Source organism: Arvicola amphibius, chromosome 1 (genome assembly GCF_903992535.2).
Source record: "Arvicola amphibius chromosome 1, mArvAmp1.2, whole genome shotgun sequence".
Classification (NCBI taxonomy): Eukaryota; Metazoa; Chordata; class Mammalia; order Rodentia; family Cricetidae; genus Arvicola; species Arvicola amphibius.
Genome location: NC_052047.1, coordinates 125,252,962 through 125,276,456, shown reverse-complemented (window position 1 = coordinate 125,276,456; position 23,495 = coordinate 125,252,962). Strand labels below are relative to the sequence as shown.

At 40.8% G+C, this 23,495-nt stretch overlaps 1 protein-coding gene across 6 annotated transcripts in view; it reads right to left on the bottom strand.

Annotated features, from left to right (window-relative positions):
- Tnrc6a (trinucleotide repeat containing adaptor 6A) overlaps positions 1–22,370 on the bottom strand; it is an 83,098-nt gene extending 60,728 nt beyond the window's left edge. Inside the window, exons 1-4 of one of the 6 annotated variants that reach the window (XM_038350091.1) lie at positions 22,032–22,367; positions 21,647–21,694; positions 9,495–9,643; positions 2,761–2,926 (exon numbers count right to left, since the gene is read on the bottom strand). In XM_038350091.1, the coding sequence (XP_038206019.1) occupies positions 2,761–2,926; positions 9,495–9,535 (207 nt within the window). In that variant the 5' untranslated portion in view covers positions 9,536–9,643; positions 21,647–21,694; positions 22,032–22,367. Of the gene's footprint in view, positions 1–2,760; positions 2,927–9,494; positions 9,644–21,646; positions 21,695–22,031 lie in introns of all 6 variants that reach the window. The other 5 variants (XM_038350108.1, XM_038350125.1, XM_038350083.1 and 2 more) reach the window with 5 other exon arrangements.
- Between the last annotated feature and the right edge of the window lie 1,125 nt (positions 22,371–23,495).

Genomic DNA, 23,495 nt, shown 5'->3' with positions numbered 1-23,495 from the left:
TGGCTAATACATCCTAGAGCAGGAAGATTATGACGAGCGGATGTTCAAATACTCATGTGAAAATGGTCCTGCCCACCTGACTCGTGTTTGTCTCCTACCACCTACTGGAGTTTACTTGCTGGCTCCTACATAAAACAAAAAGAAAGCTCCACAAAGCTTGTCTTAACAGTTTGTGACTCACGGTCTTTCATATGAGCCAATCTGGAAGTTTCCTTTTTTTAAAGGAGCTATTTGGTAGCAGTGTATGGAAATACCAGCTGTCCTTATTTTGCCAACAGGTTGCATTCAAATTCAGTTTTCTACAACTTAGAGAAGCTGTATTTACAGTGACAGTCTAGACAACGGAACTTAACAATAACTGAGGGCTTTAGCCTTTCCTTTACTGTTTAATGGATAGATAGGATACACAGCAATAACCTATTCATGTGGGAGATCTAGTAAAACAAGACATTTTTATCTCTCAGCCTCTGATGGTTCTAGTGGAACATGCTGAGACTGTGAAGGTGGAACCAACAGCTAAGGCAGGAAGAAGTGGAAAAAGAGTAGAAACTTGTCACTGCAGATTTGATGAGATGCCAGATAACAGGATAATCCCATTCAAGTGCTACATGTAAATTTATGCATACATAAGGGAGTAGTTTTACTGACTTGGTGATTTAAAAAGTTGTTTGTAAGGGGAAAAAATAAACTTTCGCAATTGAGTCATTATTTCTATATGCTATGATTTAAAATTACACTAAAAAAATAGTGTTTAGAGAAATTATTCTACTAAATGTCTTCCTTTTGCAGAATTTTCTCAGTGAGCAGGGCTTATTCCAAACACATATGCCTAAATATTACTTAGGCTCTTTTCCAGACATGCTGTACTGTAGCTTACCAGCTAAATCTTGAACTACTTAGGACCAACAAGGCCTAAGGCAACAACACTAAAACGCTTGTCAAACAAGATTCTACATTAAGCACACTAAGCAGCCTCCTCACCAAGCTCTAGTTTATTTCAGGAGTTCTTTTAAGGGCAAATGACACAATGGCCCAAGAATACAGTAAGCTTTTTCTAACCTTAGACATAGAAGACACAACTCTTTCATAAATGCCAAATAAGGATGGACCAAACTGCAAAGACCATAAAATATCAAAAAGCCTCTGGTGGAAGCCCATGGCATCAGCCAACATAAGAGCCCTATCCAAACTCATACAATGCATATACTACGTATTCTTTTCTGCTTCCCCTGAGAGCAACCAGACTGGAATGACAGATTAGTGTCACCTACCATTCCTCTTCACACTCAGTCCTCCAAAGGGCTCTATACTCCATCCCGCCCCAGAATACCTGCTGGGTGCACCACCTAGAACTGATTTATCACTTCTCCTTGGTCTGTATTATCTAAGTAGGTTAACTGATCCCAAATATACTTCACTTAATAATAGAATCTAAAAGTCAAGCTAGATGTTCTATCTTCATAGCCACTAAGCAAATTCTATGGGTTATGTCAATAATCCCTTAAGCCAGTCAATCCCTTCCAATGCAACTCAACACTTTCCTAAGGTAAAATACAAACTTTCATGTCATTCACTAAAAAACTGTCAATAATTTCCTCAAGAAGAAAATTTGCCTGCCTCTGAGCCATCTCCTAATATTCCTACCCCCCACCCCCACCTCATACCAAGCTTCCACATTTTAGGACTACAAATTCCTCATTCTGAGTTTACTGTGCTTTGGGTACTTTTCTGCTCCTTAATCACCTGACTCATTTCTAGCCTAAGAAAATGTCCTGTTTCTCTCACTCCATCTCAGGCTAAGGTATCTTCCTCTGTGCCTTTAGAGTTGCCCATAAAGATACACTTTATGTATGTGCCCTTATGTGTGCTGTTTCTTAATTAATGACAAGAAGCTAAGTACTCTGTTGTACTTAGTCCAGTTCCTAGCACCTAAGAGAGGGATGCACTATAAAAGCATAGCAGGACTTTTTCATTAAAAGAATGAACAGTAACTATTGGGTCTTTTAGAACACTTCAAAGTCCTTGAGAATTTCGACAGAGAAGACTGAGGGCTAGGTTTGCTAACTTGGCATGCTCTGCTTCGGGTCAGCTTCTTATCCTGTACTGTGTGTGCCTAGAGTTCTTCTCTCCAATAAATGCTTTAGGCCTTGTTTTAAAGTATCTTAATTTAAACTGAAAATGTATAAAGTCAGGTCTAAAATCAAATAAAAAGGAACTTTTATTCTTTATCCTGTCAAAACTTGCTTAAATGTGACTTGTTTAAATATAGTTTACATTATTTCCTACTTTTGCACATGTACTTTATTATCTCATTTAACTCAACACTTACAAAATGTAAAGAAACTGAGGCCTAAGAAATCTAAATAAAATTAATGGACATATCATTCTATAAGTATATGAGCAAGTAAGACTTCAAAACCATATCTATCTTCATAGCCACTACGTTATATATAACTGTACAGCTACAAATTCTGTGTTCTTCCCACTTATAAAATTATAATGAAATACACAGAAATCACTAATTGAAAGAAAAAGACCTATTAGATGTACTTACCTTTGAAAAACTCAATACCAGTAAGATTATCTATGCATTGAATTACACATTGAGCAAACAACTATATAATGCACATTCAAAGACATTAAATATTAACATGAATCTTCAATGAAGTTAACAAACTTAAGCAGATGCTTTAACAAAGCCATGAGTAATTTCCTTTTACTCTATGTTCAAACTGCTTAACAAAGTTTATCATATACTACCTTCTTTTGAGCAGCTTCCTTCTTTTTCTTGTCGTCTTTTTTCTTTTTCTTTTCTTCCATCAACTGTTCTTCTTCTTGCACTAAATCCCTGAACCACACAGTTGCAATTAACTTTCCCAAAATGGATTTGGAAATAAAAATAATGTTGCACACAGGTTCATTTTCACTAATAAGAAATAGAGCAAATTTGTCTTTATTCAACACAATTTGCGACCTAGCCACACAGCTACCATGTAGTACAATTTACTTTTCTTTAATTGACATAGCTTTCCTTCAGAGGTATGAGGGCTTTCATCTTAATGTCATATCAAGGAAGGCAACAAAAAAATTGACAACTTTTACACTGGGAAATTCAAGTTCCTTCCAATTCTAGAATATAAACACTGTGTAAGTTGTAGTTAGCTTGCTAAGGGTCCCAATTATCAAGCAGTACCTAATGGTGATGGGCTGGGATGGTACTAGGACGGGCTTTCTCTGCTCTCTTACACTCTGTGTGTGCATGTGTTTATGGGTATGTGTGTGCATGAGTGAACATACTTTGTGAATATGAATCAAAGAGCCCAGAGCCCTGCATATGTTAGGCAAGAGTTCCATCACTGAGCTACATACCCAGTCATACACTTTTTTTTTTTTTTTTTTTTTTTTTTGGTTTTTCAAGACAGGGTTTCTCTGCACCTTTAGAGCCTGTCCTGGAGCTAGCTCTTGTAGACTAGGCTGGTCTCAAACTCACAGAGATCCGCCTGCCTCTGCCTCCCGAGTGCTGGGATTAAAGGCATGCGCCACCACCGCCCAGCTCATACACATTTTTTGAATACAAATTATTCCTAAATAGATAGCATGTATTTTAGCATTATAATGATCTCAAACTATTCTTTCTTTGGAAACAATAATATATTCATTTAAGTTTGTTTAAATTTTTGGAAACTCAAAATTTCAAAGTTGCCAACAGAAAGATCCTCTTGTTCAGGGTATCAGAACTAGAGAAACTGCTTCCTCTTTCTCCCTCCACCTCACTGAAATTCAGAGAGAAATTAATAGTGAACTACAACAAAGGGAATCATGTCCAATGATAAACATACAAGTTTTAGGTAGATGTACCTGCCACCCCTTTAGTAGAGCGCTAGAAAACATTTAAGACGGGAACAACAGGAGCAGAAAGACATTGGTGGAGGGATTACATAAGGAACAGAAAAACCAGACACTGATGTGTGTGGGGGGAGGGGGGTGCGACACAACATAAGGAATAGAAAAGCCAGATCCACTCCAGCCACAACCACATCAACAACTCTAATCCCTGAATCCTTCCTATCTGCATGGTTACAAGAAGTATCTGCTTTAAAAACCTACCTAAAACTGAAAAGAATGCTCTCTAAGGAAACCAAAGCTTCCAAAGGAGGCTCACAGGTCTCTTCCCAGAATGTACAGCTCTCCTTATTGGAGGCTACTGGTTCTCCATCCATCACTCAAGTGGGGCCTGTCCATTCACATGGTGCTTTGGATTAGTCCTATCATTCAGAACAGTCTACTCAGAAAAGAACGCTATGAAAATATGGAGGAACCTCTATAGCTACCTTCATTAGTCAGCCTAGAGTCTAAGTTTCATAAAACGTATAAGAACTGCTCTGCATATTGAAGAAAACCATCATATACAAAACCAGTATCTAACTGCCCTAAATAAGTTTTCTGGAGGACACACTATAAACAAAAGGCAGTCATGAAGAGGTTCAGTGGGAAACATAACCATTTGTTAAGGCTGAATGACAGTGGGGATGTAACAAAATAAAACCAGAAAGATAGGCAAATATGTAGGAAACTGGAAGAGCTTAAATCTAGCCTTTCTGATGGAAGCGAGGGAAGGATGTAAATAGACTGAGAAAACAGAAATGATTGGCATCATGCACAATTGAAATAACAGATTCATGCCAGATGCAGAATTAGACTCCTTTATATTCTATGTAAGGACCATCCCAACAAAGTCAAAGGCCAAGGTGACCACAGTATACAAGAGTGGCATACACAAAGATGATAAGGGCATGTCCACAGGGACATAGTGAGAACTCAAAAGCAAAAGCCTCAGTGTCACCACGTCAGAACTGGGATACAGTTACATACGGTGGCACATGCCTGTAAATACCAGCGTGCATTCGCAAGAGGATCACAAGTTTGAGGCTAGCCTATGCTACATAGTGAGGTAGGTCCTGTATCAAAAAAAAAAAAAAAAAAAAAAAGAAAGAAAGAAAGAACAAAAGCATGTTTGCATCACAGTATTTCCCAAGGCTAAGATAAGGAGTGCTTATTAACTACCACGGTCTCCAGTGGCATCCAAATGTCCACCCCACTTGTGTCAAGATCTCACCCTTATTAGCACTTGTTCTTCATGGCCTTCTGGCAACTACAAACTCCTCCTTTCTTAAACTTTATTTAGTACTTGTTTTCCAAAGTTTCAAGTGTCTTCTTAGTATTTATGGCACATGCTGCAGATCTCAAAATGTAATAGGGGTTAATAATTGACATTCAAAGGCTAGGGAAAAGTTATTCTGTCCTTACCACTCATGCTTTCCCCCAAAGAGAAACACACAGTCAACAGTCAGTCTCTCTCTCTCTCTCTCTCTCTCTCTCTCTCTCTCTCTCTCTCTCTCTCTCTCCCCCCCCCACATGTTCCACAGTTCCAATAATTTTAATCATACTCCCTTCAAGGCTAGTAGGAGGATATTTCAAAGCTATCATTCTATGAATCTACATGCTACTAAACAGAAACTGGGCTCCCCCTCCAGGGCTCTCCTTCTATGAAAACTTAGTATTTTTACTTATAGCCTGCACCACATATAAAGCCTTTGAGTGCCCAAAGGGAATCTTCTAGGAATCAGAAATGCTCTGATTGGAGTGGAGTTATATAGTTGTATACATTTGCTACATCTACTACCTATAATCAAAATGTAAATGTCATTGTATATAAACTACATCTCCCATGTGATTTAATTTTTATTTTTATTTTATGTGTATGCTGCCAAGCAGCACTAGGGACCTTAAACTTTCAGGGGCCAGCAAAATGAATCAGAGAGTGTCACCAAGTTTGATCACATGAGTTCTATCCTCAGGACCCACCCAGTAGGAGAGAAGTGGTTCCTGCAGGTGGTCCTCTGACCTGCCCCTTTCTACTACCCACCACCAGACAATAAATAAATGGTTTTTAAAAAATTAAGAAACTTCATTTTTTCTCCTGTAAATGTATATGAGACAATGATAAGGGTCAAACGAGATCATAACAAGTAAATACTGTAAAATCTGGCCCTGTGCAGCTGGATAGTTTTAAAAACCTAAGACAAACAAGCTAGTAAGATAGCGCCTCAGATAAAGGTGCCTACCACCAAACCTGACTGATAACCTGAGTTTGAGTCCCAGGAGTCACATGTAAAAGGGGAGAGAAATGGCTCCTTCTTAGTTGTCCTGACTTGCATTACATTAAGACATACACACGTGCTCACAGTAAATAAACACAGTAACAAAATAAAAATCAAAAAAGAAGCCGGGCGGTGGTGGCGCACGCCTTTAATCCCAGCACTCGGGAGGCAGAGGCAGGCGGATCTCTGTGAGTTCGAGACCAGCCTGGTCTACAAGAGCTAGTTCCAGGACAGGCTCCAAAGCCACAGAGAAACCCTGTCTCGAAAAACCAAAAAAAAAAAAAAAAAAAAAAATCAAAAAAGAAAAACACAAAAGCATAAAACTTTTTGGAAAGTATGGTAGCAGAATGGCAAGTTATAATACAGACAGACAGACAGCTATCATTCTACCCTGCACACCATCCTTGAGGATGTCTTAAAGCAGTGAAGCACTAGAGCATAAGGCACATGCATATGAAAGATCACTGCAAGTCTCTCTGAAAGCAAACACTGCAAGTCCCATCAATGAAGAAGCCGCTGCTGCAGGAAAAGCATAACGAAAAGGAGCCTATCTGCTTACTCACTGGAAGGAATGTCCCTAACACAGGAAAGGGAAAACACAAGTTGCAGATTCACAAACAATACTATTCTCTATTTTTTAAATAGTGTGTCAGTGTTACATCAGTGTTACATTACACATTCAAGATGATTCTTGGGTGATTCATTAATCCCAAGCCACTGGAAAGGGAATGATACATAGGTGAATACTATAAAATAATAGCAGCAGGCTAATCCAGAGGAAAACTTTAAGCCATAGTATAGGCATGCCAGACAGCTAAATGTGGATGGAACTAGGCTTGCATGGTGTGCTGAAATGAGTTAATAAAATCAGCACAGTAGGTGTTAACACTATAAACTGATCCTTGGCCTGTATCAGAAAATTGGATTTCAATAGCTTTCATTCCGTAATTGATGAGAGTAGGTGCCCGGTGCCTGAACTGCACAAGTACTACAATTCAACTTAACACCTTATTTTTTCCTCCAAGTATGATATGAAACCAGACTCCAAGAGAAGCCTTGAGCAATAAATTTATTTTTTAATCTACTTTTATTTATTTTATGTGTACGAATGTTTTTGTTTGCATGTGTGTCTGTGCACGTGTGTACCTGGTATCCGAGGAAGTCAGAAGACAGCCTCACACCCTCTGAACTTGAGTTATAGGTGGTTGTGAGCCACTATATATAGGTGGTGGGAATCTAACCTAAGTCCTCCACAAGAGCAACAAGTGCTTTTAACTGCTGAGTCATCACTCCAGCCCAAGGACAATACATTTCTAACAAGCCTTGCCTCTGGCAAATATCTTAAAAATGTTTTCCTTTGACGTTAGGAAAATTAAGCATATCTTCTTTAATGCATGGAGTGGAACTCTGGAAGGTGACACCTAGTTTCCTCAGAGATTTAACCTATATACCTGTTTCCTTTTTGTTTCTTTTTTCAATTTCCTTTCATTTTGAGGGATCTGGAGTTAAGATATATTCCCAGATAGGTAGAAAGACAAGGAGAGGGACCATCCATGACTAGTTAATGAAGATGGTGAACTTCCAAGAAGGCTGGCTTCTTCCTTACCCTCCTAACCTAGGACAAAAGCCTGACAGTTTAAAACAAAGGCCTTGTGGGCATTTTGTCCCTCCACTGGTGTCCCTACTAAGGGTCAATCAGCCATTCTGGCTTTCTTCAAACTGACCAACCCTAAATTAGGGGAAGAAATCCTTCAAAACCTTTTTAAATCCCCACCACTCAGGGAGAGGCTAGGCTTCAGCTTCCAGGGTCCCTACTTTGCTTTGCAGTCATCTTTGTGTGCTTGCTGTGTGTGTTTTCTCTCTCCAATAAAAGCCTTTATTGGTTGAGTCTGTCTATCGTGTTTAAGAATTTCCCCACTTCTACTTGTTATTCTCGAAACTTCCCTCTGCCTTTTAATTACTTAACTGGCAGGGAAAGTGAACCCGATCAAGATCCCTGGACAGTAACGACTGCACAAACGTTCCACACAACTACATGCTGAATCCTGTAGGTCTTCCTCACGAACTATAAAAAAAAAAAAAAAAAAAGAAAAGAAAGAAAGAAAAAGAAAAAGGAGCTTTTCCAGTCAAGAGAGCACAGAATGACATGAATCCCAGGGAGCATAAAGACTGGTTAGCCTGACAGGTTAACAGGATTGGCACAAAATGGAATAGTAGACAAGAAGTTAAGTGTTGGGTAAAAATAGGTAGCAGAATGTACAGTGAGAAGTAATCCAAGTGAATGTGTAATGCCCAAATCTCAATGCAAAGGAAAGCAAAGCCAGCACAGCGGGCAGCTGACAGCATGAAGGAAACACTGATGGTAACTAGACTTTAAAGTTTGTCAGAAAAACAACAATGAAGCGCGGGCGGGCGGTTCTGGCTGCTGTAGGAACAGAAACGAGAGGTAACGTTTCTGACGGCCCAGTCAGTAGGTCACCCTCACACACACATCAAAAGTGCATGCTCACTCTCGTTATAAACCCCTATCTGCCCTCTTTTCTCCTGATGCCCCCCACCCACTCCTCATGGCTTTACTGCTTTCCTCTTCACATTCTCCTCAGTCTTGAATTCTGTGTTGATAAATAAACTAGTCAGTGCTAGACAGTAAGTCACTGGTAACCTAATTAACATCCGCAGATAATAGACGGAAACCCAATCACAGCATAAACTGGTAAGGGAATGAGTCAGCTGAGTCAGTTCTCCAATAACTCCTGTGGTAAAATGATATGAAAGGAAAAGGGGCTATACTACTTGGAGACGGAAGGTGACGAGCACAAAGAAAGGACAGGGGATGGAGAAGGCACGGAGGGAGAAAGATGAAGAGCAGCAGAGTAGACTGACATAGATGTATGAAAACACCATATCCAAATGAATTACTTTTCATGCAAACTACAAAATATTAACTTAAAAACAAGTCAAACTCGGCAACACATGTCTGTAATCCCAGCAGTTGGAAGGTATAAACAGGAAGATTCAAGGTCTGCCTCAGCTACACTGAGATTTCAAGACAGCAGCTTGAAGTATAAGACACTCTCTTTCAAACTATGTAAGGTGAGAAAAGGAAGAGACAATGGCAAACCAAAAGCATCGAGGCTCCAGGTGACATAATCCGAGTCTCACCAGACCTCCCATTACTCCCAGAACTTGAGCAATAAAATAACATCAATAAAGAATTATAAGCCTCTGAAAAGAATCTATGATTCCATATTAATGTGGATGGATCATCAAGTAAATAAGGAATGAAGATTGATCTTCACTGTAAAATATACACTGATGAAAAAGAATACGTACATGTTGTCAAAGTATGACGAAACCTGATGTACAGTTAACATCCGTGGCAATGAGACGAAGTGACTTCATGAATTTCCCCACACAAAGAAAAGCACCTCGGTCCCCTATGCTGCTTCTGTCCAAAACACAGCTCTGGACCTAATGAGGAGCTCCAGGCAAAAGGAAACAGAGAGTCAACCTACAAAACAGCTTCACTCTTTATAAACCAAAAATCTGCACAACAAAGAACTGCAACCCAGCGCCAGAGTACAGGCAGGTAAACCAAACATAACCTGTGACCTTACATTGACTCTCCAATAAGAAAAAAATAAATAAATTTTTCTTTTTGCCTTGGTATGACGAACATTACTGAAATAATACATAAAATGTTAATAAGGTCTTCTCATTAGCAATTACGAATGTCAGTGTTGTTTCCCCAACTATGAGAACTGTACTCTAATTACTAAGAAAATACCTTTGATTTTAGAAAATGCAAGCTTTTAGGGGTAGAAGGGCATCTTGTTACAAGGAAGTTTCTCTCAAGCAGTAAAAATACTATGCATATAAAAAGGGGGACTAATAATGAAAGTTTAGGTTGAGAAAAGTTAGTCAAATAGACATCCCACCACCAGGAAAGCAGCACCGTAGTCTACAGTGTTAGAACTATTTATTTTGGACCTGCAACCTGAAATACAGCACTAGTTTCATTCCCATCGACTGTTAAAAAAAAACTCTTCCATAGCTTGTCAGGTACAGGCTAAGGTAAAGCTGCCTACCTAAATCCCTAAGTCCCACTTCCCTTTTGAAGCTTAGCTCAATTACTACTTCCTTCACATTTCTTTCTAACCAAGACAAACCTCACCCTTGACCTTCAATTAAACAATATACACGGTCTAATTATTTTGGATGTTAATCTCACTGCTCCAGAAAGGACTAATTACTGGTCCAGGGACAAAACCAGTTCTACTTGAACTGTACTCCCTGGCAGAGAGAGGCTCTTAATTAGACAACAATTCCTGCTTCCTCCCCTTTACTAACATTCCCTAACTGTGCTCCTTTCATTTATTCCCACCACATACTACTTCTTCAAAGACCAGATCAAAGCAGCCCTTTCTAAGCACAGCTTGCAGTGCAGAGTTTTGGGGCCCATGTCAAGAAGAGGAGAACTTAACCCTCAACTCCAGCAGAAGCTTGTGTGGCCTTACAAAGGTGTTTAACATCTCACAAACCTCTATCCTCTAATTAATGACGTCCACTATACCTCCCTGAAAGGCTGTTGTGAAGATTAAATTAGGCAATACAGATAAAGTGCTAACTAAAGGCACACAGTAAGTGTACACTAATCATTAGGCTACCTAAAACTCAGGACACTGTGAGTGACAAGCTGGGACAGAGGAAGTCGGAGCAAGAATATAGAGAAAATGGAAATAAATACATAAAAACAACTCAATGCAGCATATGAAACACCCCAAAGCAACAGCTAACCCCCCAGATTCCAAGTCAAAATCAATATATTACAATGTTAACAGAATGAAGACAGTTCTACATGATGCCATCAGTATACAAGAGCAGCAGTCACAAAAATGAAAAATGCTTTCACCAAGAAAATAAATCCAAATGGATTTAGAAAACATCATTAAACTGACAGAGGGCAGTTACAGAAAGTGTCCATAGTTTAGGATCCCTGTCTTTCAACACTATATGAAACAGAAAAACAAAAACAACAGGGGCTGGAGATATAACACACTAGTTAACACTGTTCTTTCAAAGAACTCCAGTTTGGTGGCAGCTCACAACCATTTGTAACTCCAGTGCCTGGGATTCAACACACTCTTCTGACCTTCACAGGCACAACATACTTGCAGGCAAAACACCCATACACATAAAATAACGAGAAGGAAGGCAGGCGGGTAGGCAGGCCGGCCGGCCGAAGTGAAAGGGAAGGAGGGTTCATGCAGGCAAACACACAGCAAGATCAGAAAGGAATATGTACACCTATCTCTATTCACAGAGCATGGACCACAGCATAGCTGTGATGTAGTACAAGCTCAGCATACTTAGTTAAGGTCCCAGTGTCGACCCTTGGTACTAATTAAAAATATATAATACTTAGGAATAAATTTTACAAAAGAAGTACAAACTGTGTATTTAAAACACAGTATATCTTTGAAAAAGTAAAGGCCAAAATAACTGGAAAGATTCTATATTTATGAACAACTAGAAGACTTAATGTCATTAAAATGGTGATGTTATCTAAGCTGATCTACAAACTGTTCTTATAAAAAAAAAACTCTACTTTTTCATTAAAACTGACAAACTTATCCTAAAATTCACACAAGGGGAACCAATGCACTCCTGAGAAGGAGAGAATGGAGGACTGATTTCAAGCCTGCTAACTACAACGCCACAGTGACGATGAGACTGGAAACTGGCCTACGGATAGCTGACTGACCAAATGCTACAGTTACAGAATCCTGAGACAACGCCCTTCAGAATGAGCAACTGACCTTCAAGAACACCAGAGAAACCATCTTTTCAACAAATGGTGCCAAACAACTGGAAAATTATAAGAATGAAATTGGAGCCCTCCTATCATGCACAAAAACAACTCAAAATGTGATGACAGACCTAAGTGTAAAAACCATTAAAACTGTTGTGAAACAAAAAGAATTTTTGCAACCTTAGAATGAGTACCAAAAGCACAAGTAACAGAACTATTATAGGTAAGTAGACCTAAATATTTGTGCTTCAAGGAACCAACAAGAAAGTGAAAAATAACATGAGAAAATACTTGTAAATCGTAAGTATAAATACATAATATGTAGATATAATATAATAATACATTAAGAACTCTCAAAACTAAACAATACAAAATACACCCCAAAACTTATGTGGTATGCATGCTTATACACCCAGTTTTTGGAGGAGGAGAAGCAAGAAGGTCAAGGAGTTCAAAGTCATCCTCAGCTACATATCAGGTTTGAGGCTAGCCTGCGCTAAAAAAAACCTGCTTCAAAAAACCAAAAACCAATCCATTTAAAAATTTAAAAACAAGCCAGGCATGGTGGTGAACATTTTTAACCCCAGAACCTAGAAAGAAAATAAAGCAGGTTCCAGGCCAGAGTAGCAGTGAGACCGTGGGGGGAGGGGAGGCAAAGCTGGAATTTAAAGACAGACTATAAATAGACATTTCTCCAAGTCAAACATCCAATAAAGGCCATGAAAAAAATGCTCAACTTCATTAGTCATTAGGGAAATGCAAATCAAAACCACAACGAGTTGTCTTCATCCACAAAGATGCCTGCCTCCCAATTAAAAAGGACAAGTGTCAGCAAGGATGTGTACAAGGGCAGCTGCTGGTAAAGCAGAGAATGGCTTGACTGCACTGTACACCGCCTGCCAGCTCCTCAAAAGGTTACAGCTACCAGGCGACCAGTAATTAATCCCATTCCTAGGTAGATGTTCAATAGAAGTAAACTTCCATACAAATACACCAGCACACAAATGTTAAGTGAAAACAACTGAAACACCTACTAAGTGATGCAGAGATAAACACAATGTGGCACGGAGCTGAGATCGACCTTAGCAGCGCAGCATGTGCTTGGCATTTGAGGCCCTGAGTTCAATTCCTATCAATCAGACCAAAAATATCACGTTTATATCAGCAAAAGATGACAAATGGGGCCTGCACAATGGGATGGTATTTTTCAACCCATTAAAAGGAATGAAGTAGTGACAATGATACACCATGGGTAAAGCTTAAAAATGCACCAAGTAACACACACACACTAAAGAATTCTAGTGTATGATTCCATATTTATGAAACGCCCAGAACAGGAAAATCCACTAGTGGCTGGCACAAGCTGGAAGGCACACTAAATGAAGAGTGACTGCTTAGTATTTGGGGTCTGGGGAGAGGGCGTGTGAGTGTGAACATGGTTTGGAATCACAGAAGTGATGAATGTATAAGCCACATACTTCACATGCATGGCGATTTGCTCTCAATAGCGCTAATATTAAAAAACAGAGTCAGCCAGGTGGTGGTGGCGCACGCCTTTAATCACAGCATTCGGGAGGCTGAAGCAGGCAGATCTCTGTGAGTTCAAGGCCAGCCTGGTCTACAAGAGCTAGTTCCAGGACAGGCACCATAGCTACAGAGAAACCTTGTCTCAAAAAAAAAAAAAAAAAAAAAAAAAAAAAAAAAAAAAAAAAAAAAACCCAGAACAAAGAAAAAAAGCTGAGAGTCCGAGTTCAGGGCCAGTGGGTACTACATGTTGCGAGGAGAAGCAAAAGGAACAGAGAATGACACCTTTAGAAAGGAATTTGAGAATAGATCAAAAGCAGGACAGTACTAAAAAAATCTTAGTACTTAGTTGACTCTGATTCCACAGCCACTGAGGAACCAGAAGTTTCCAGTAGTTGGCTTATAACTGAAATGCTACCCTGCAGTAATGCAGAGAAAGCTTAATTATGTACCTTTCCATTTTTATACTTTGTGACAAGGTCTCAGGTAGCCCAGATGGCCTTAGACTTGCTGGCCTTAAATTTGGATGCCCCCTGACTCTACCTCAGAAGAGCTGAGATTACAGGTGTACCCCACTAGGTATGGGATCCAGAAGAGCTTTATCTACATAAGCAAGAAGCCTGCTACATGCTCACTAAGCTTCCTGTACATGCCTCACACCTGCTTGAGGATTCACAAGAATGCATTTCTCTTGCCCCTCTGTGGCAGTTAACAACAGGTAAAGCGATACTAGAACGCTCTTCAGGTCAGAGGATAGGTACCAGGCAGCACCATTTCCTCCTGCTAGCTCACATATGCATTTTTCAGGGGACAGAAACAGAAGAAAGAAGGGATTAAGTCAACAAAAACACAGACGCCATCCCTACAAAAACATCCAATATCACTGCAGCAAACTGCCCAATACACGCTATCAGACTGCAATGCACTAAGGACAGCAAAACAAGTGAACTGGCTCAGTCTTGTTTGTTGTTATACAAAATTCAATCAATTGCTGTTTGCACAAAATATCTTTTAAGGTTCAAAGTATAAAATTCTTCAACTAGGTTTCAATCTGTTTTGAACATTCCACTTAAAATGGGAAGCTGAGTCATTGTCACATAACACTACTTACTGCCTACTGCCGAAAATTCAAATGTTTCTCCCTGGTTACAAGAAAGGAAATGCTAGGATTTCTGCTGCCTCGCCAACTCAACAGAGTATGCAAATGACATTTAAAGTAAGACATCTTAAATAGAACTTTTAACTCTATTTATGTTCATGGAACTCCTCTTCGAGCTCTTCTAACTCTAATACATACCAAGCCTTCGGTTCTGAGTGTGTTTGTTTTGTTGTTCTGTTCAAATACGTAATCAATTTTCCAAAGTACTTCTCCTCACCTGCCATACCTTGCACACTCACAGCATGAGCACCTTACCTTGTCTGCGGCCACAATGCCAAGATAATCTAAATACCAGGCACGATGGTGCAGATCGTATTGAACTGAGAAGTACATGGCAAGATCCCAAATTTTAGGTCAAGCTGGGCTTCCTAGTGAGAATTTGTCTCAAAAACAAAATAAATAAAATATAAAATACAAATTACAAACCTAACCAATGTTTCATTTTCTTACCAACCATCATTGATCAAAGTTGAAAACAACCTTTATGGCCACTAACAAGGAAGCTATCTTCAAAAACACTTTTAAACACCAGGTGGTAGTGGCACAGACCTTTAATCCCAGCATTTGGGAGGCAGAGACAGACGGATCTTTATGAGTTCAAGGCCAGCCTGGTCTACAGAGCAAGTTCTAGGACAGGCTCCAAAGCTAGAGAAACCTGTCTTAAAAAAACAAAAAGAAAGAAAGAAAGAAAAACCCTCTTTAAAAAGTAGCAATCACAACCACTAGTCAATTTAAAGTAGATTTATAATTTCTGTAATTTTAAAACTTGGGTTTCAGTTTAAACTAAACTGAAATTATAGCATTTCCTATAATGAAAGAAACACTAACTAGGCCAGCATAAAGGTGCAAGTGTTGAATAATGCTACAGAAAATTCCTTTCAAATGGTCAAGAACACCTGCAGAGATGTACTGAGAACACATACTTCACCAATGGCAAGACACACTTCAACCAAGAAGATTTAACCTCAATCTGATCATTTAGAAGTGACAGGACAACCCCAAATTGAATTATGTAAAACAACTAATCAAAAAATTGCACTCTCACAAAAGGGGTAGCAAGGAAGCTTCAGAGACAAGACAGCTAATGCAACCCTGGATCAAGAAATGGTGAAAGAAAACCCATCATGACAACTGAAAAAATAAGTAATATGAACCTATGAAATTTCTGCCCTGGCAATGCTGAAGCATGCATATGGGCAGCCCATATACGGCGGTTCTGTTGAACTTATCCATGGTTTCATGGTCTAAGTTGATGAGGACGACTGACCAGGTCTCTTCCTTTAAGATGGCACCAGATCTCATACAGATGGTTGTGAGCCACCGTATGGTTGCTGGGAATTAAACTCAGGATCTTTGGAAGAACAGACAGTGCTCTGAACCGCTGAGTCATCTCTCCAGACCCTAGTGTAAAGTTAAATGTTCCATGTTTGGTCATTTGGCTGTTATGCCCTATAATGCTGTATTTTGGAGATAGAGTTTAAGTAATGATAAAGAATCATGGAAAGCACGAGCATTTGTTACCTGAGTTTTGGTACTTTGCTTAAGGTTACAAATGACTTTTTGTTAAGATTAATTGTATTTTTAATTATGTATGCATGTGCATATGTGAGTGCAAGTACCCATGGAGTCCAGAAGAGGCTAGTAGATCCCCCAGAGCTGGAGTTACAAGTGGTTGTGAGCCAGCCAACTCAGGCACTAAGAACTGAACTGAGTGCAACTTGGGTCCTATGCAAGAGCAACAAAAGCTCTTAATTGCCTAGCCATCTCTCCATCCCTCAAATAATTTTTTTTTTTTTTTTTTTTTTTTTTTTGGTTTTTCGAGACAGGGTTTCTCTGTGGCTTTGGAGCCTGTCCTGGAACTAGCTCTTGTAGACCAGGCTGGTCTCGAACTCACAGAGATCCGCCTGCCTTTGCCTCCCGAGTGCTGGGATTAAAGGCGTGCGCCACCACCGCCCGGCTCAAATAAAATGAAAATTTGGTGAACGCCATCTCAATCTGGAGTAAGAGTATCCAAGCTAAAAAGAATACATATAACACATGCCATTTTAGTATTTCCAATGATGGGCAATACTTCTGAGTTTGTCATAAAATCAAACTGTAAAAGACTTTATGCCTTTCAAATTATACTTTCAGACATATTTGATATGCCAAAATTCAAGAGATTATAAACTATCCTTTTTATAATGTCATGTTCAAATTTTCCAGAGCAGTGTCAGTTTTAAGCTAAGCCCCCAGTCCGTATTCATTTATCCTAGCAGCTAATTCACCACATCATCTCCAAATTAAGCTAGAAAGAAGCCTAGTCTACAAACCACATCAGAGCAAACAACAGCAAAGCCTAACAAATCAGGATGATTTTTCACCTAAACAATTGGAGACCAGCAACAACAAATAGCCTTATCTAGAGAGAGGTACAGCCTGGCTCACTTCTGTTGTCTTGGGTCTCTGTGACATAGCATCTGTTTCAGATATTCATGGTTCAGTCAGAAGTGTCCCAGGTTAGATGCTATATGGGCAGCCTTTTATACTTGCTGTGCAATGGCATTTAAGAGTTGGTTTTGGGAGCAGGGATCACTATCACAAATTTTGCTAACTTCTACTTAAACAATACGCCTAAATTATAGAAATCACTAGAATGGGCATGAGACATAGTGAGATAATTGTTTTGGTTTTTTTCCTGCCCAAAGAGCAGAAATGTACATTATGTTTTATCTACTGTGCAGTGAAAAGGCCAGAATTGAGTGAGAGGACCTGCTGGAGTCCCAGCTCTGTAAATCTAAGAGTCCCTCAATCAGAATTCTCACTTGAGAAGTAACAGACACCAACTGATGCCTTAAGATCCAGCTCTGAATATTCACTAACTCTGTAACTTTAGCCTCCAAATATACTTTCAAAAAGTGTAACAGCTGGTGACTAGAGAAATGGCTCAGCAGTTAAAAGCACTGGCTGCTGTTCTAAAAGATCCAGGCTTAATTCCCAGCATCCACACCGCAGCTCACAACCATCCGTAACACCACTTCCAGGGGATCCAATTCCCTCTTCTGGACACCCATACATAATTAAAAATAATAATAATAAAAAGTTTTAATTGTTTTGCATCAACTGAGTTGTAGTAGTTAATGGAGGGTTTCTGTCTCCCCTCTAAACTGTAAATTGTTTCTCCTCACATAAATTTCTATTTTAATAAATTTCATTGGAGGCTGGGTCAATCTCTCATTTACCCTAAATACAGAACACCCCTCACTACTAATCTGCTTTGAAATCCCAGGTTCTACTTCCTCAGTAACTCACCCTCTCACCTCTCCCTACCAGCACGTACACACCTGGTCACAACTGCTAGGCTAGAAGAGGCAGGCAGAGGCCCCTTATCCATCTAAATGTGTATAAGTTCTCAGCCTGACATTCAAATCCCTCCACATAACATACCTTAAGAGAGTCTGATTAATTACTTGCTATTTCTGCTAGACCAAATTCCTGCATGCTTACTGGATTTGGAGTCTTCACTTCTTCTGTTCTAACATCCTCCCTGCAGGCCTCTCTGCACTTGGATCTGGTCCTCAGCTCCACTCCCATGGTAGTCACCCTCATCTAGACAGCACAGCTCCCTCTGTAATGAAGTGCATGCTACTGCAAAGTGAGACAATTCTAAAGGTCAGAAAGTGAATTTTAAATGCTAGCTAACCTAATGAGTAAAATGTCTTTTTTACCATTTTGCTTAACTGCCACTACACACCTGGACTGTCTTGGTAAGGATTTGCCACTTATCCCCGGAAAGAAGATGGCAACACAACTCTGACACACACAAAACAGAGCTTTCAAGCTGGACACACATATTGGGGTTTGCTCAGCTTCCATTATACAAAAAAAGAGGCTTATATGAATTCATCATTTATATACTTAGGACTTTTCAAAACCTGAACCAAGATCTCCAACAATGCTGCCCCCCATCCCCACCTTCTATCCTCAGAGATGTTTGTCAGAATGTGAAAACACTCTGATCATTCAAACACTGAGTAGGGCATACTCCTGGTAGATGCTGGACATCCTACACTACAAAGGACAGTCCTCAAATAATTTAATTAGCTGCTGTAAATATAACCAGGTGTCCATAATCAGAAACTCCAAGATAAACATATCGCATGCGGTTGTAGGGTCTACTTTTGAAAAGAAATGTTCCAATTTTTCAAAGTGAAGCGTGCTACCTTCAGTAAGAGTTTAAACAGAGCATGAAGGCTGATGACTCCTGCAGTTACCAGTGGTAAGACCACCTGTAGTTACTCAACCTCTTTATACCTCAGACCTCTTATATGTAAACCAAGGCTAAGAACCCTTAATTCGGGCTGGAGAGATGGCTCAGAGGTTAAGAGCATTGCCTGCTCTTCCAAAGGTCCTGAGTTCAATTCCCAGCAACCACATGGTGGCTCACAACCATCTGTAATGAGATCTGGTGCCCTCTTCTGGCTTGCAGACATACACACAGACAGAATATTGTATACATAATAAATAAATAAATGTTTTTTTAAAAAAAAAAAAGAACCCTTAATTCACCCAGCCTCTTGAGGGTAAGGAGGCATGTAAAGTCTTTGAATGAGTACAGCAAGCAGATGATGATTAGTTAAGTTTACCAACATTCATCCCTCACTGGCTCCTAAAAAATGCTGAGTTTACTAGGGTGAATACTACCTGCCACAGAGTCCTGAGTAGGGTACTAATAAAGATTGATTTTTTTGTTTTTCGAAACAGGGTTTCTCTGTAGTTTTGGGGCCTGTCCTGGAAACTAGCTCTTGTAGACCAGGCTGGCCTCGAAATCACAGAGATCCACCTGTCTCTGCCTCCCGAGTGCTGGGATTAAAGGTTTGCACCACCACCGGCAGGCAAAGACTGACACTTTTTACTTGACGCATGTGTCAATCTAATGTAATCACCTCTTTCTCTACTCAAAGCACCTTAACTGTTCCCTTCTCACTGGACGGTGCTTTAAAAAAAAATCTCAAGGGGCTGGAGAGATGGCTTGGTGGTTAAGAGCACTGACTGCTCTTCCAGAGAACCCAGGTTCAATTCCCACCACCCACATGAACAGCTCACAACTGTCTGTAAATCCAGTTTCAGGGCAATCTGACACCTTCACACCAATGCACATAAAATAAGAGTTAAATAAATCATAAAAAAATTCTTTAAAAAAATCTCATTATTTTTCTTTTTCACATCATATGATCAACTGAAGTGCCTCAAGCACATGGTGGACCACCATCCCCTTCTGACCCCTACATCAACTACCTTGTATTACCATTATTTATGCACACATTATATAGTTTCCCCACCAGACTGTACATGCCTCTATGGACAGTGACGGCAATGGATTCCTTTTTATGTAACCCAAGGGGCCTAAGAAACCTTAGCAGCTGGATGGACCAAGCCTCTCTTTTCATAGATTAGACAGAGAAAGGCCAAGTGACTTGCCAAGAGTCAAGGTCATTTTAAGAGGCAGAGCTGGAATTCAAACTCTGATACAAGGCCAATAGAAGAGAGTCCAAGTTTTGCCCAATCATGATGAAGTAAAAACCATGCTTGTATTACAATGCTTACCTAAGGTCTAGGTACCCTCACAGAAACAAGACCTACGTGGCTGCCTGACGAAACAAAAATGGAGGGAGAAAAAGACCCAACACCTACACTGTTACTAAAATTACACCTTAACAATTCAATCTATTTTGTTTGGCCTCTGTATCTTATTATTTCTTTCCCAGTTTTAGACAACATAACTTGTTTAAGCATACAGATGACAGTTATTTAGCCACTGATAGCAGCTTTAATGTCCCTTTAAATGATTCCGTAATTATTTAGAGTTCCAGAAAACCTCTCACTGGGTAAGCCAATACTGTTACTTTGCCAACAGAACAGATTCTTTAACAGTCACCCCAACAGATTAACATAAATTCAAAGAGCCAGAAATTTGGAATAATTTCTAAATGGTGAAAAGTATTTGTGCAATTACAAGTGTGTTAATAACCCCAACATAAGCCTAGAACTTCCAACAAACAAACGTAAGTCATGAATGAAGCTGTTCAGATTGTATTAATCTCGAAGTTCCTGTGAGTCCAAATATGATGCAAAAGAAAAAAATGAATAGGGAAGGGAAAGCCTGTTTTAAAATGGATCTGAAAAAGGGTTAAGTATAGCGCAATTCCCTGATGGTGAAGCAATTACAGCTCAATAAAACCAAACGTTTTCCAGAAATGCATCACTTGGGGGTGGGGGACAAGAAACAACCCTTTTCTTTGAGGTAGTATTTGATGCTTAAGTTACCAGTGAAAAAGCACTCAGGCCCAACAGAAGTGATAATCACTTACTGAGAACGATTTTTAATTACTTTCCCAGCTGATAAAAAGAGCACACACTGAACACAAACTAAAATGTAGTTTCAAAGGAAAACAAAACGCAGTTTATGCTCGATAAAGTTCAAGGACAAAACTGTTTCCAATGCAACAGAATCCGCCTGACTACAATGTGCAGAGACAGAGAGGAAAAAAATGCGAACACATAGTATCTTTTTATAAAGGCAACAATTTAGCTACAAAGTAATAACGGGGAAGCCAAAACAGTTTGACAGCCCGCCATAAGGGCCGCCTCAATCATGAGTCACACAATGCCTGCAACCATTTACAATAGTAATTAATGCACAAGTCCCCTAATTAAATTCTAAAAGGGTGAGAATGCTTTAACTAAGTTTACAAGAACTGCCTTTTGCTTTTCTTTTTAAGAACGAACACACTCTTAATTACGCGTCTCCCTGCAATGCCCCCCCCCCATGCAATATTCCCTGAGGACGTTTCTCCCGAATGTCTGTTCCCTGCGTGCGAAAGCAAATGACACGGGGGGGGGGGAGGGGCGGGGGGGTAGAGTCCGTAAACCCAGGAAGGGCGAAGCAGAAGCAGAGTAGAAACACACGATTATAAAGGGGGCGGGAGACTGAAGGCTCGCCCATCTTACCTGCTAAGATTTCTCTCTACGTCTTTGGTAGCTTTAGCTTCCAATTCTCTGAAATAGGAAACAAAAACAAACAAACAAAAAAAAAAAAACGGGGAAGGGGGATGCGCGTGAAAACGGAGCTTCTGCGGCAAAGCGCCCGCGCGGTGGGGGAGGGGCGGGGCTGCGGGCTGCAGCGCTGCGGGCCTCCGAGACCAGGACGACCGAGCCCAGCGCCGCAGCCCGCGAGGGACCGAGGCTTCCCGGGCCGCCCGCGGCCTCCCACCCAGGCCCGCGCACCCCGGGGACTGCCCCGTGCTACCGCCGCCCCGCAGCCCAAGGGGTCCTGCGGCAGCGCCGACGGCTTGCCTCCCGACCCCGAGCGAGACTACCCCTCCGGTCCGCTCACCTCATGTGTGTAAAGTGCACGAGCGCGTGGGGCGCGGGGAACGAGGCTCGCGAGCCTCAAGCCCTCCGCAGCGCCGCGGGGACAGGCCCGAGCCGCTGCACCAGCGCCATTTTCTACACCGACCCGCTGCCGCCGCCGCCGCCGCCACCGCTGCCGCCGCAGGCCCCAGACCGGAAGTGAATGCCCTACTCGCAACCCCTTCCGGGGGCGCGGGGCCCGGGGCCCCAAGATGGAGGCCCTAGCAACTAGGCCTGCTGGACAGGGCAGACGCTTGGCAACCGCCCGACGCGGCCGGGACCTCGCCGGAGCTGTCGGGGAACTCCGAGGTTCCCCGCAAATGTCTTCGGGGCCTGGCGAGAGCAGACCGCAGCCTTTCTCCCCGAGGCCGGCTCGGGTTTGACTCCGATCCTCCCCTCCTCCTTCTTTACTGCGACACAAGTTTCCTTCTCCCTCTGCTCGGCCCCTCCCTCACAGAAACACGGCTTTAAAAAAAAAAAAAAAATCCACCAAACCGCAAATTCCACCCTTGCCGCTGCCGAGGAGCCCGCGCCGTTTTTAAATTCACCCACATCTAATTACTTTTGACCTTGGGCCAGATTATTTAACCTCTCTGCTTGCGCCTCTCCTCCTCGGGTGACGAATGCGTACCTGAGGCCGGTTATGAGGTTTCAACACGATTTTACGCCTAAAAATTTACACACCCTTGACTCAGCAAATTCACTTTCACTCATTTCTAATCAAGAAATAATCACTTGGGGTATCGCTTTTAAGTACTTCATCGTCAAGATAATAACTCACGACACTGAAAAGGGTGAAAACTGTTAACTAGCTCCGAAGTCCAGCGACGTGAGATGGCATTACAAAAAGCACCCTGCCACTTGCGGCGCATGAAAAGATGGAGTGGGAAATACCGGCCGGAGGACTTGGTTTCAATAAAAGAATGAAAAGGCAGATTCTAGACTAGTTCGCAAAAAAAACATATGGCCACCTAATTGTGAATACTGTAAGATAAATACCCGTAAAGTATATAAATCTATATATAGATACAATATGATACAGCAATATAAATCATGGAGATATAATTAGTGCAATAATTGTAAAAAATTACAATGTAGGTACATACCTGAATGTAAATACAATAAGATACATACCTACAGGTAGATGAAGCAATATAATGCATTAAGTGCCCATAGGTACATATATTCTTATATACCGATGCACTCAGTGCTTCTTGTGATTGCCATATTTCTCCTCTACTTAAAACCTATTCCCTTTTGCTTTCTCAGAAAACTCACTCTGCAGATTACTTCCTTTTGCTCTGTTCTGTCCTAAATCCTCCAACTGGCTTAGACTTGCTCCACTCTCTCCCATGAAACAAGCTATGTGACTGTTCTGTTCTGAGAGAAATGTGTGTTGTAGTAAATAAATAAATAAATTAGTGTTTTTAATTTTATGAACCTATAA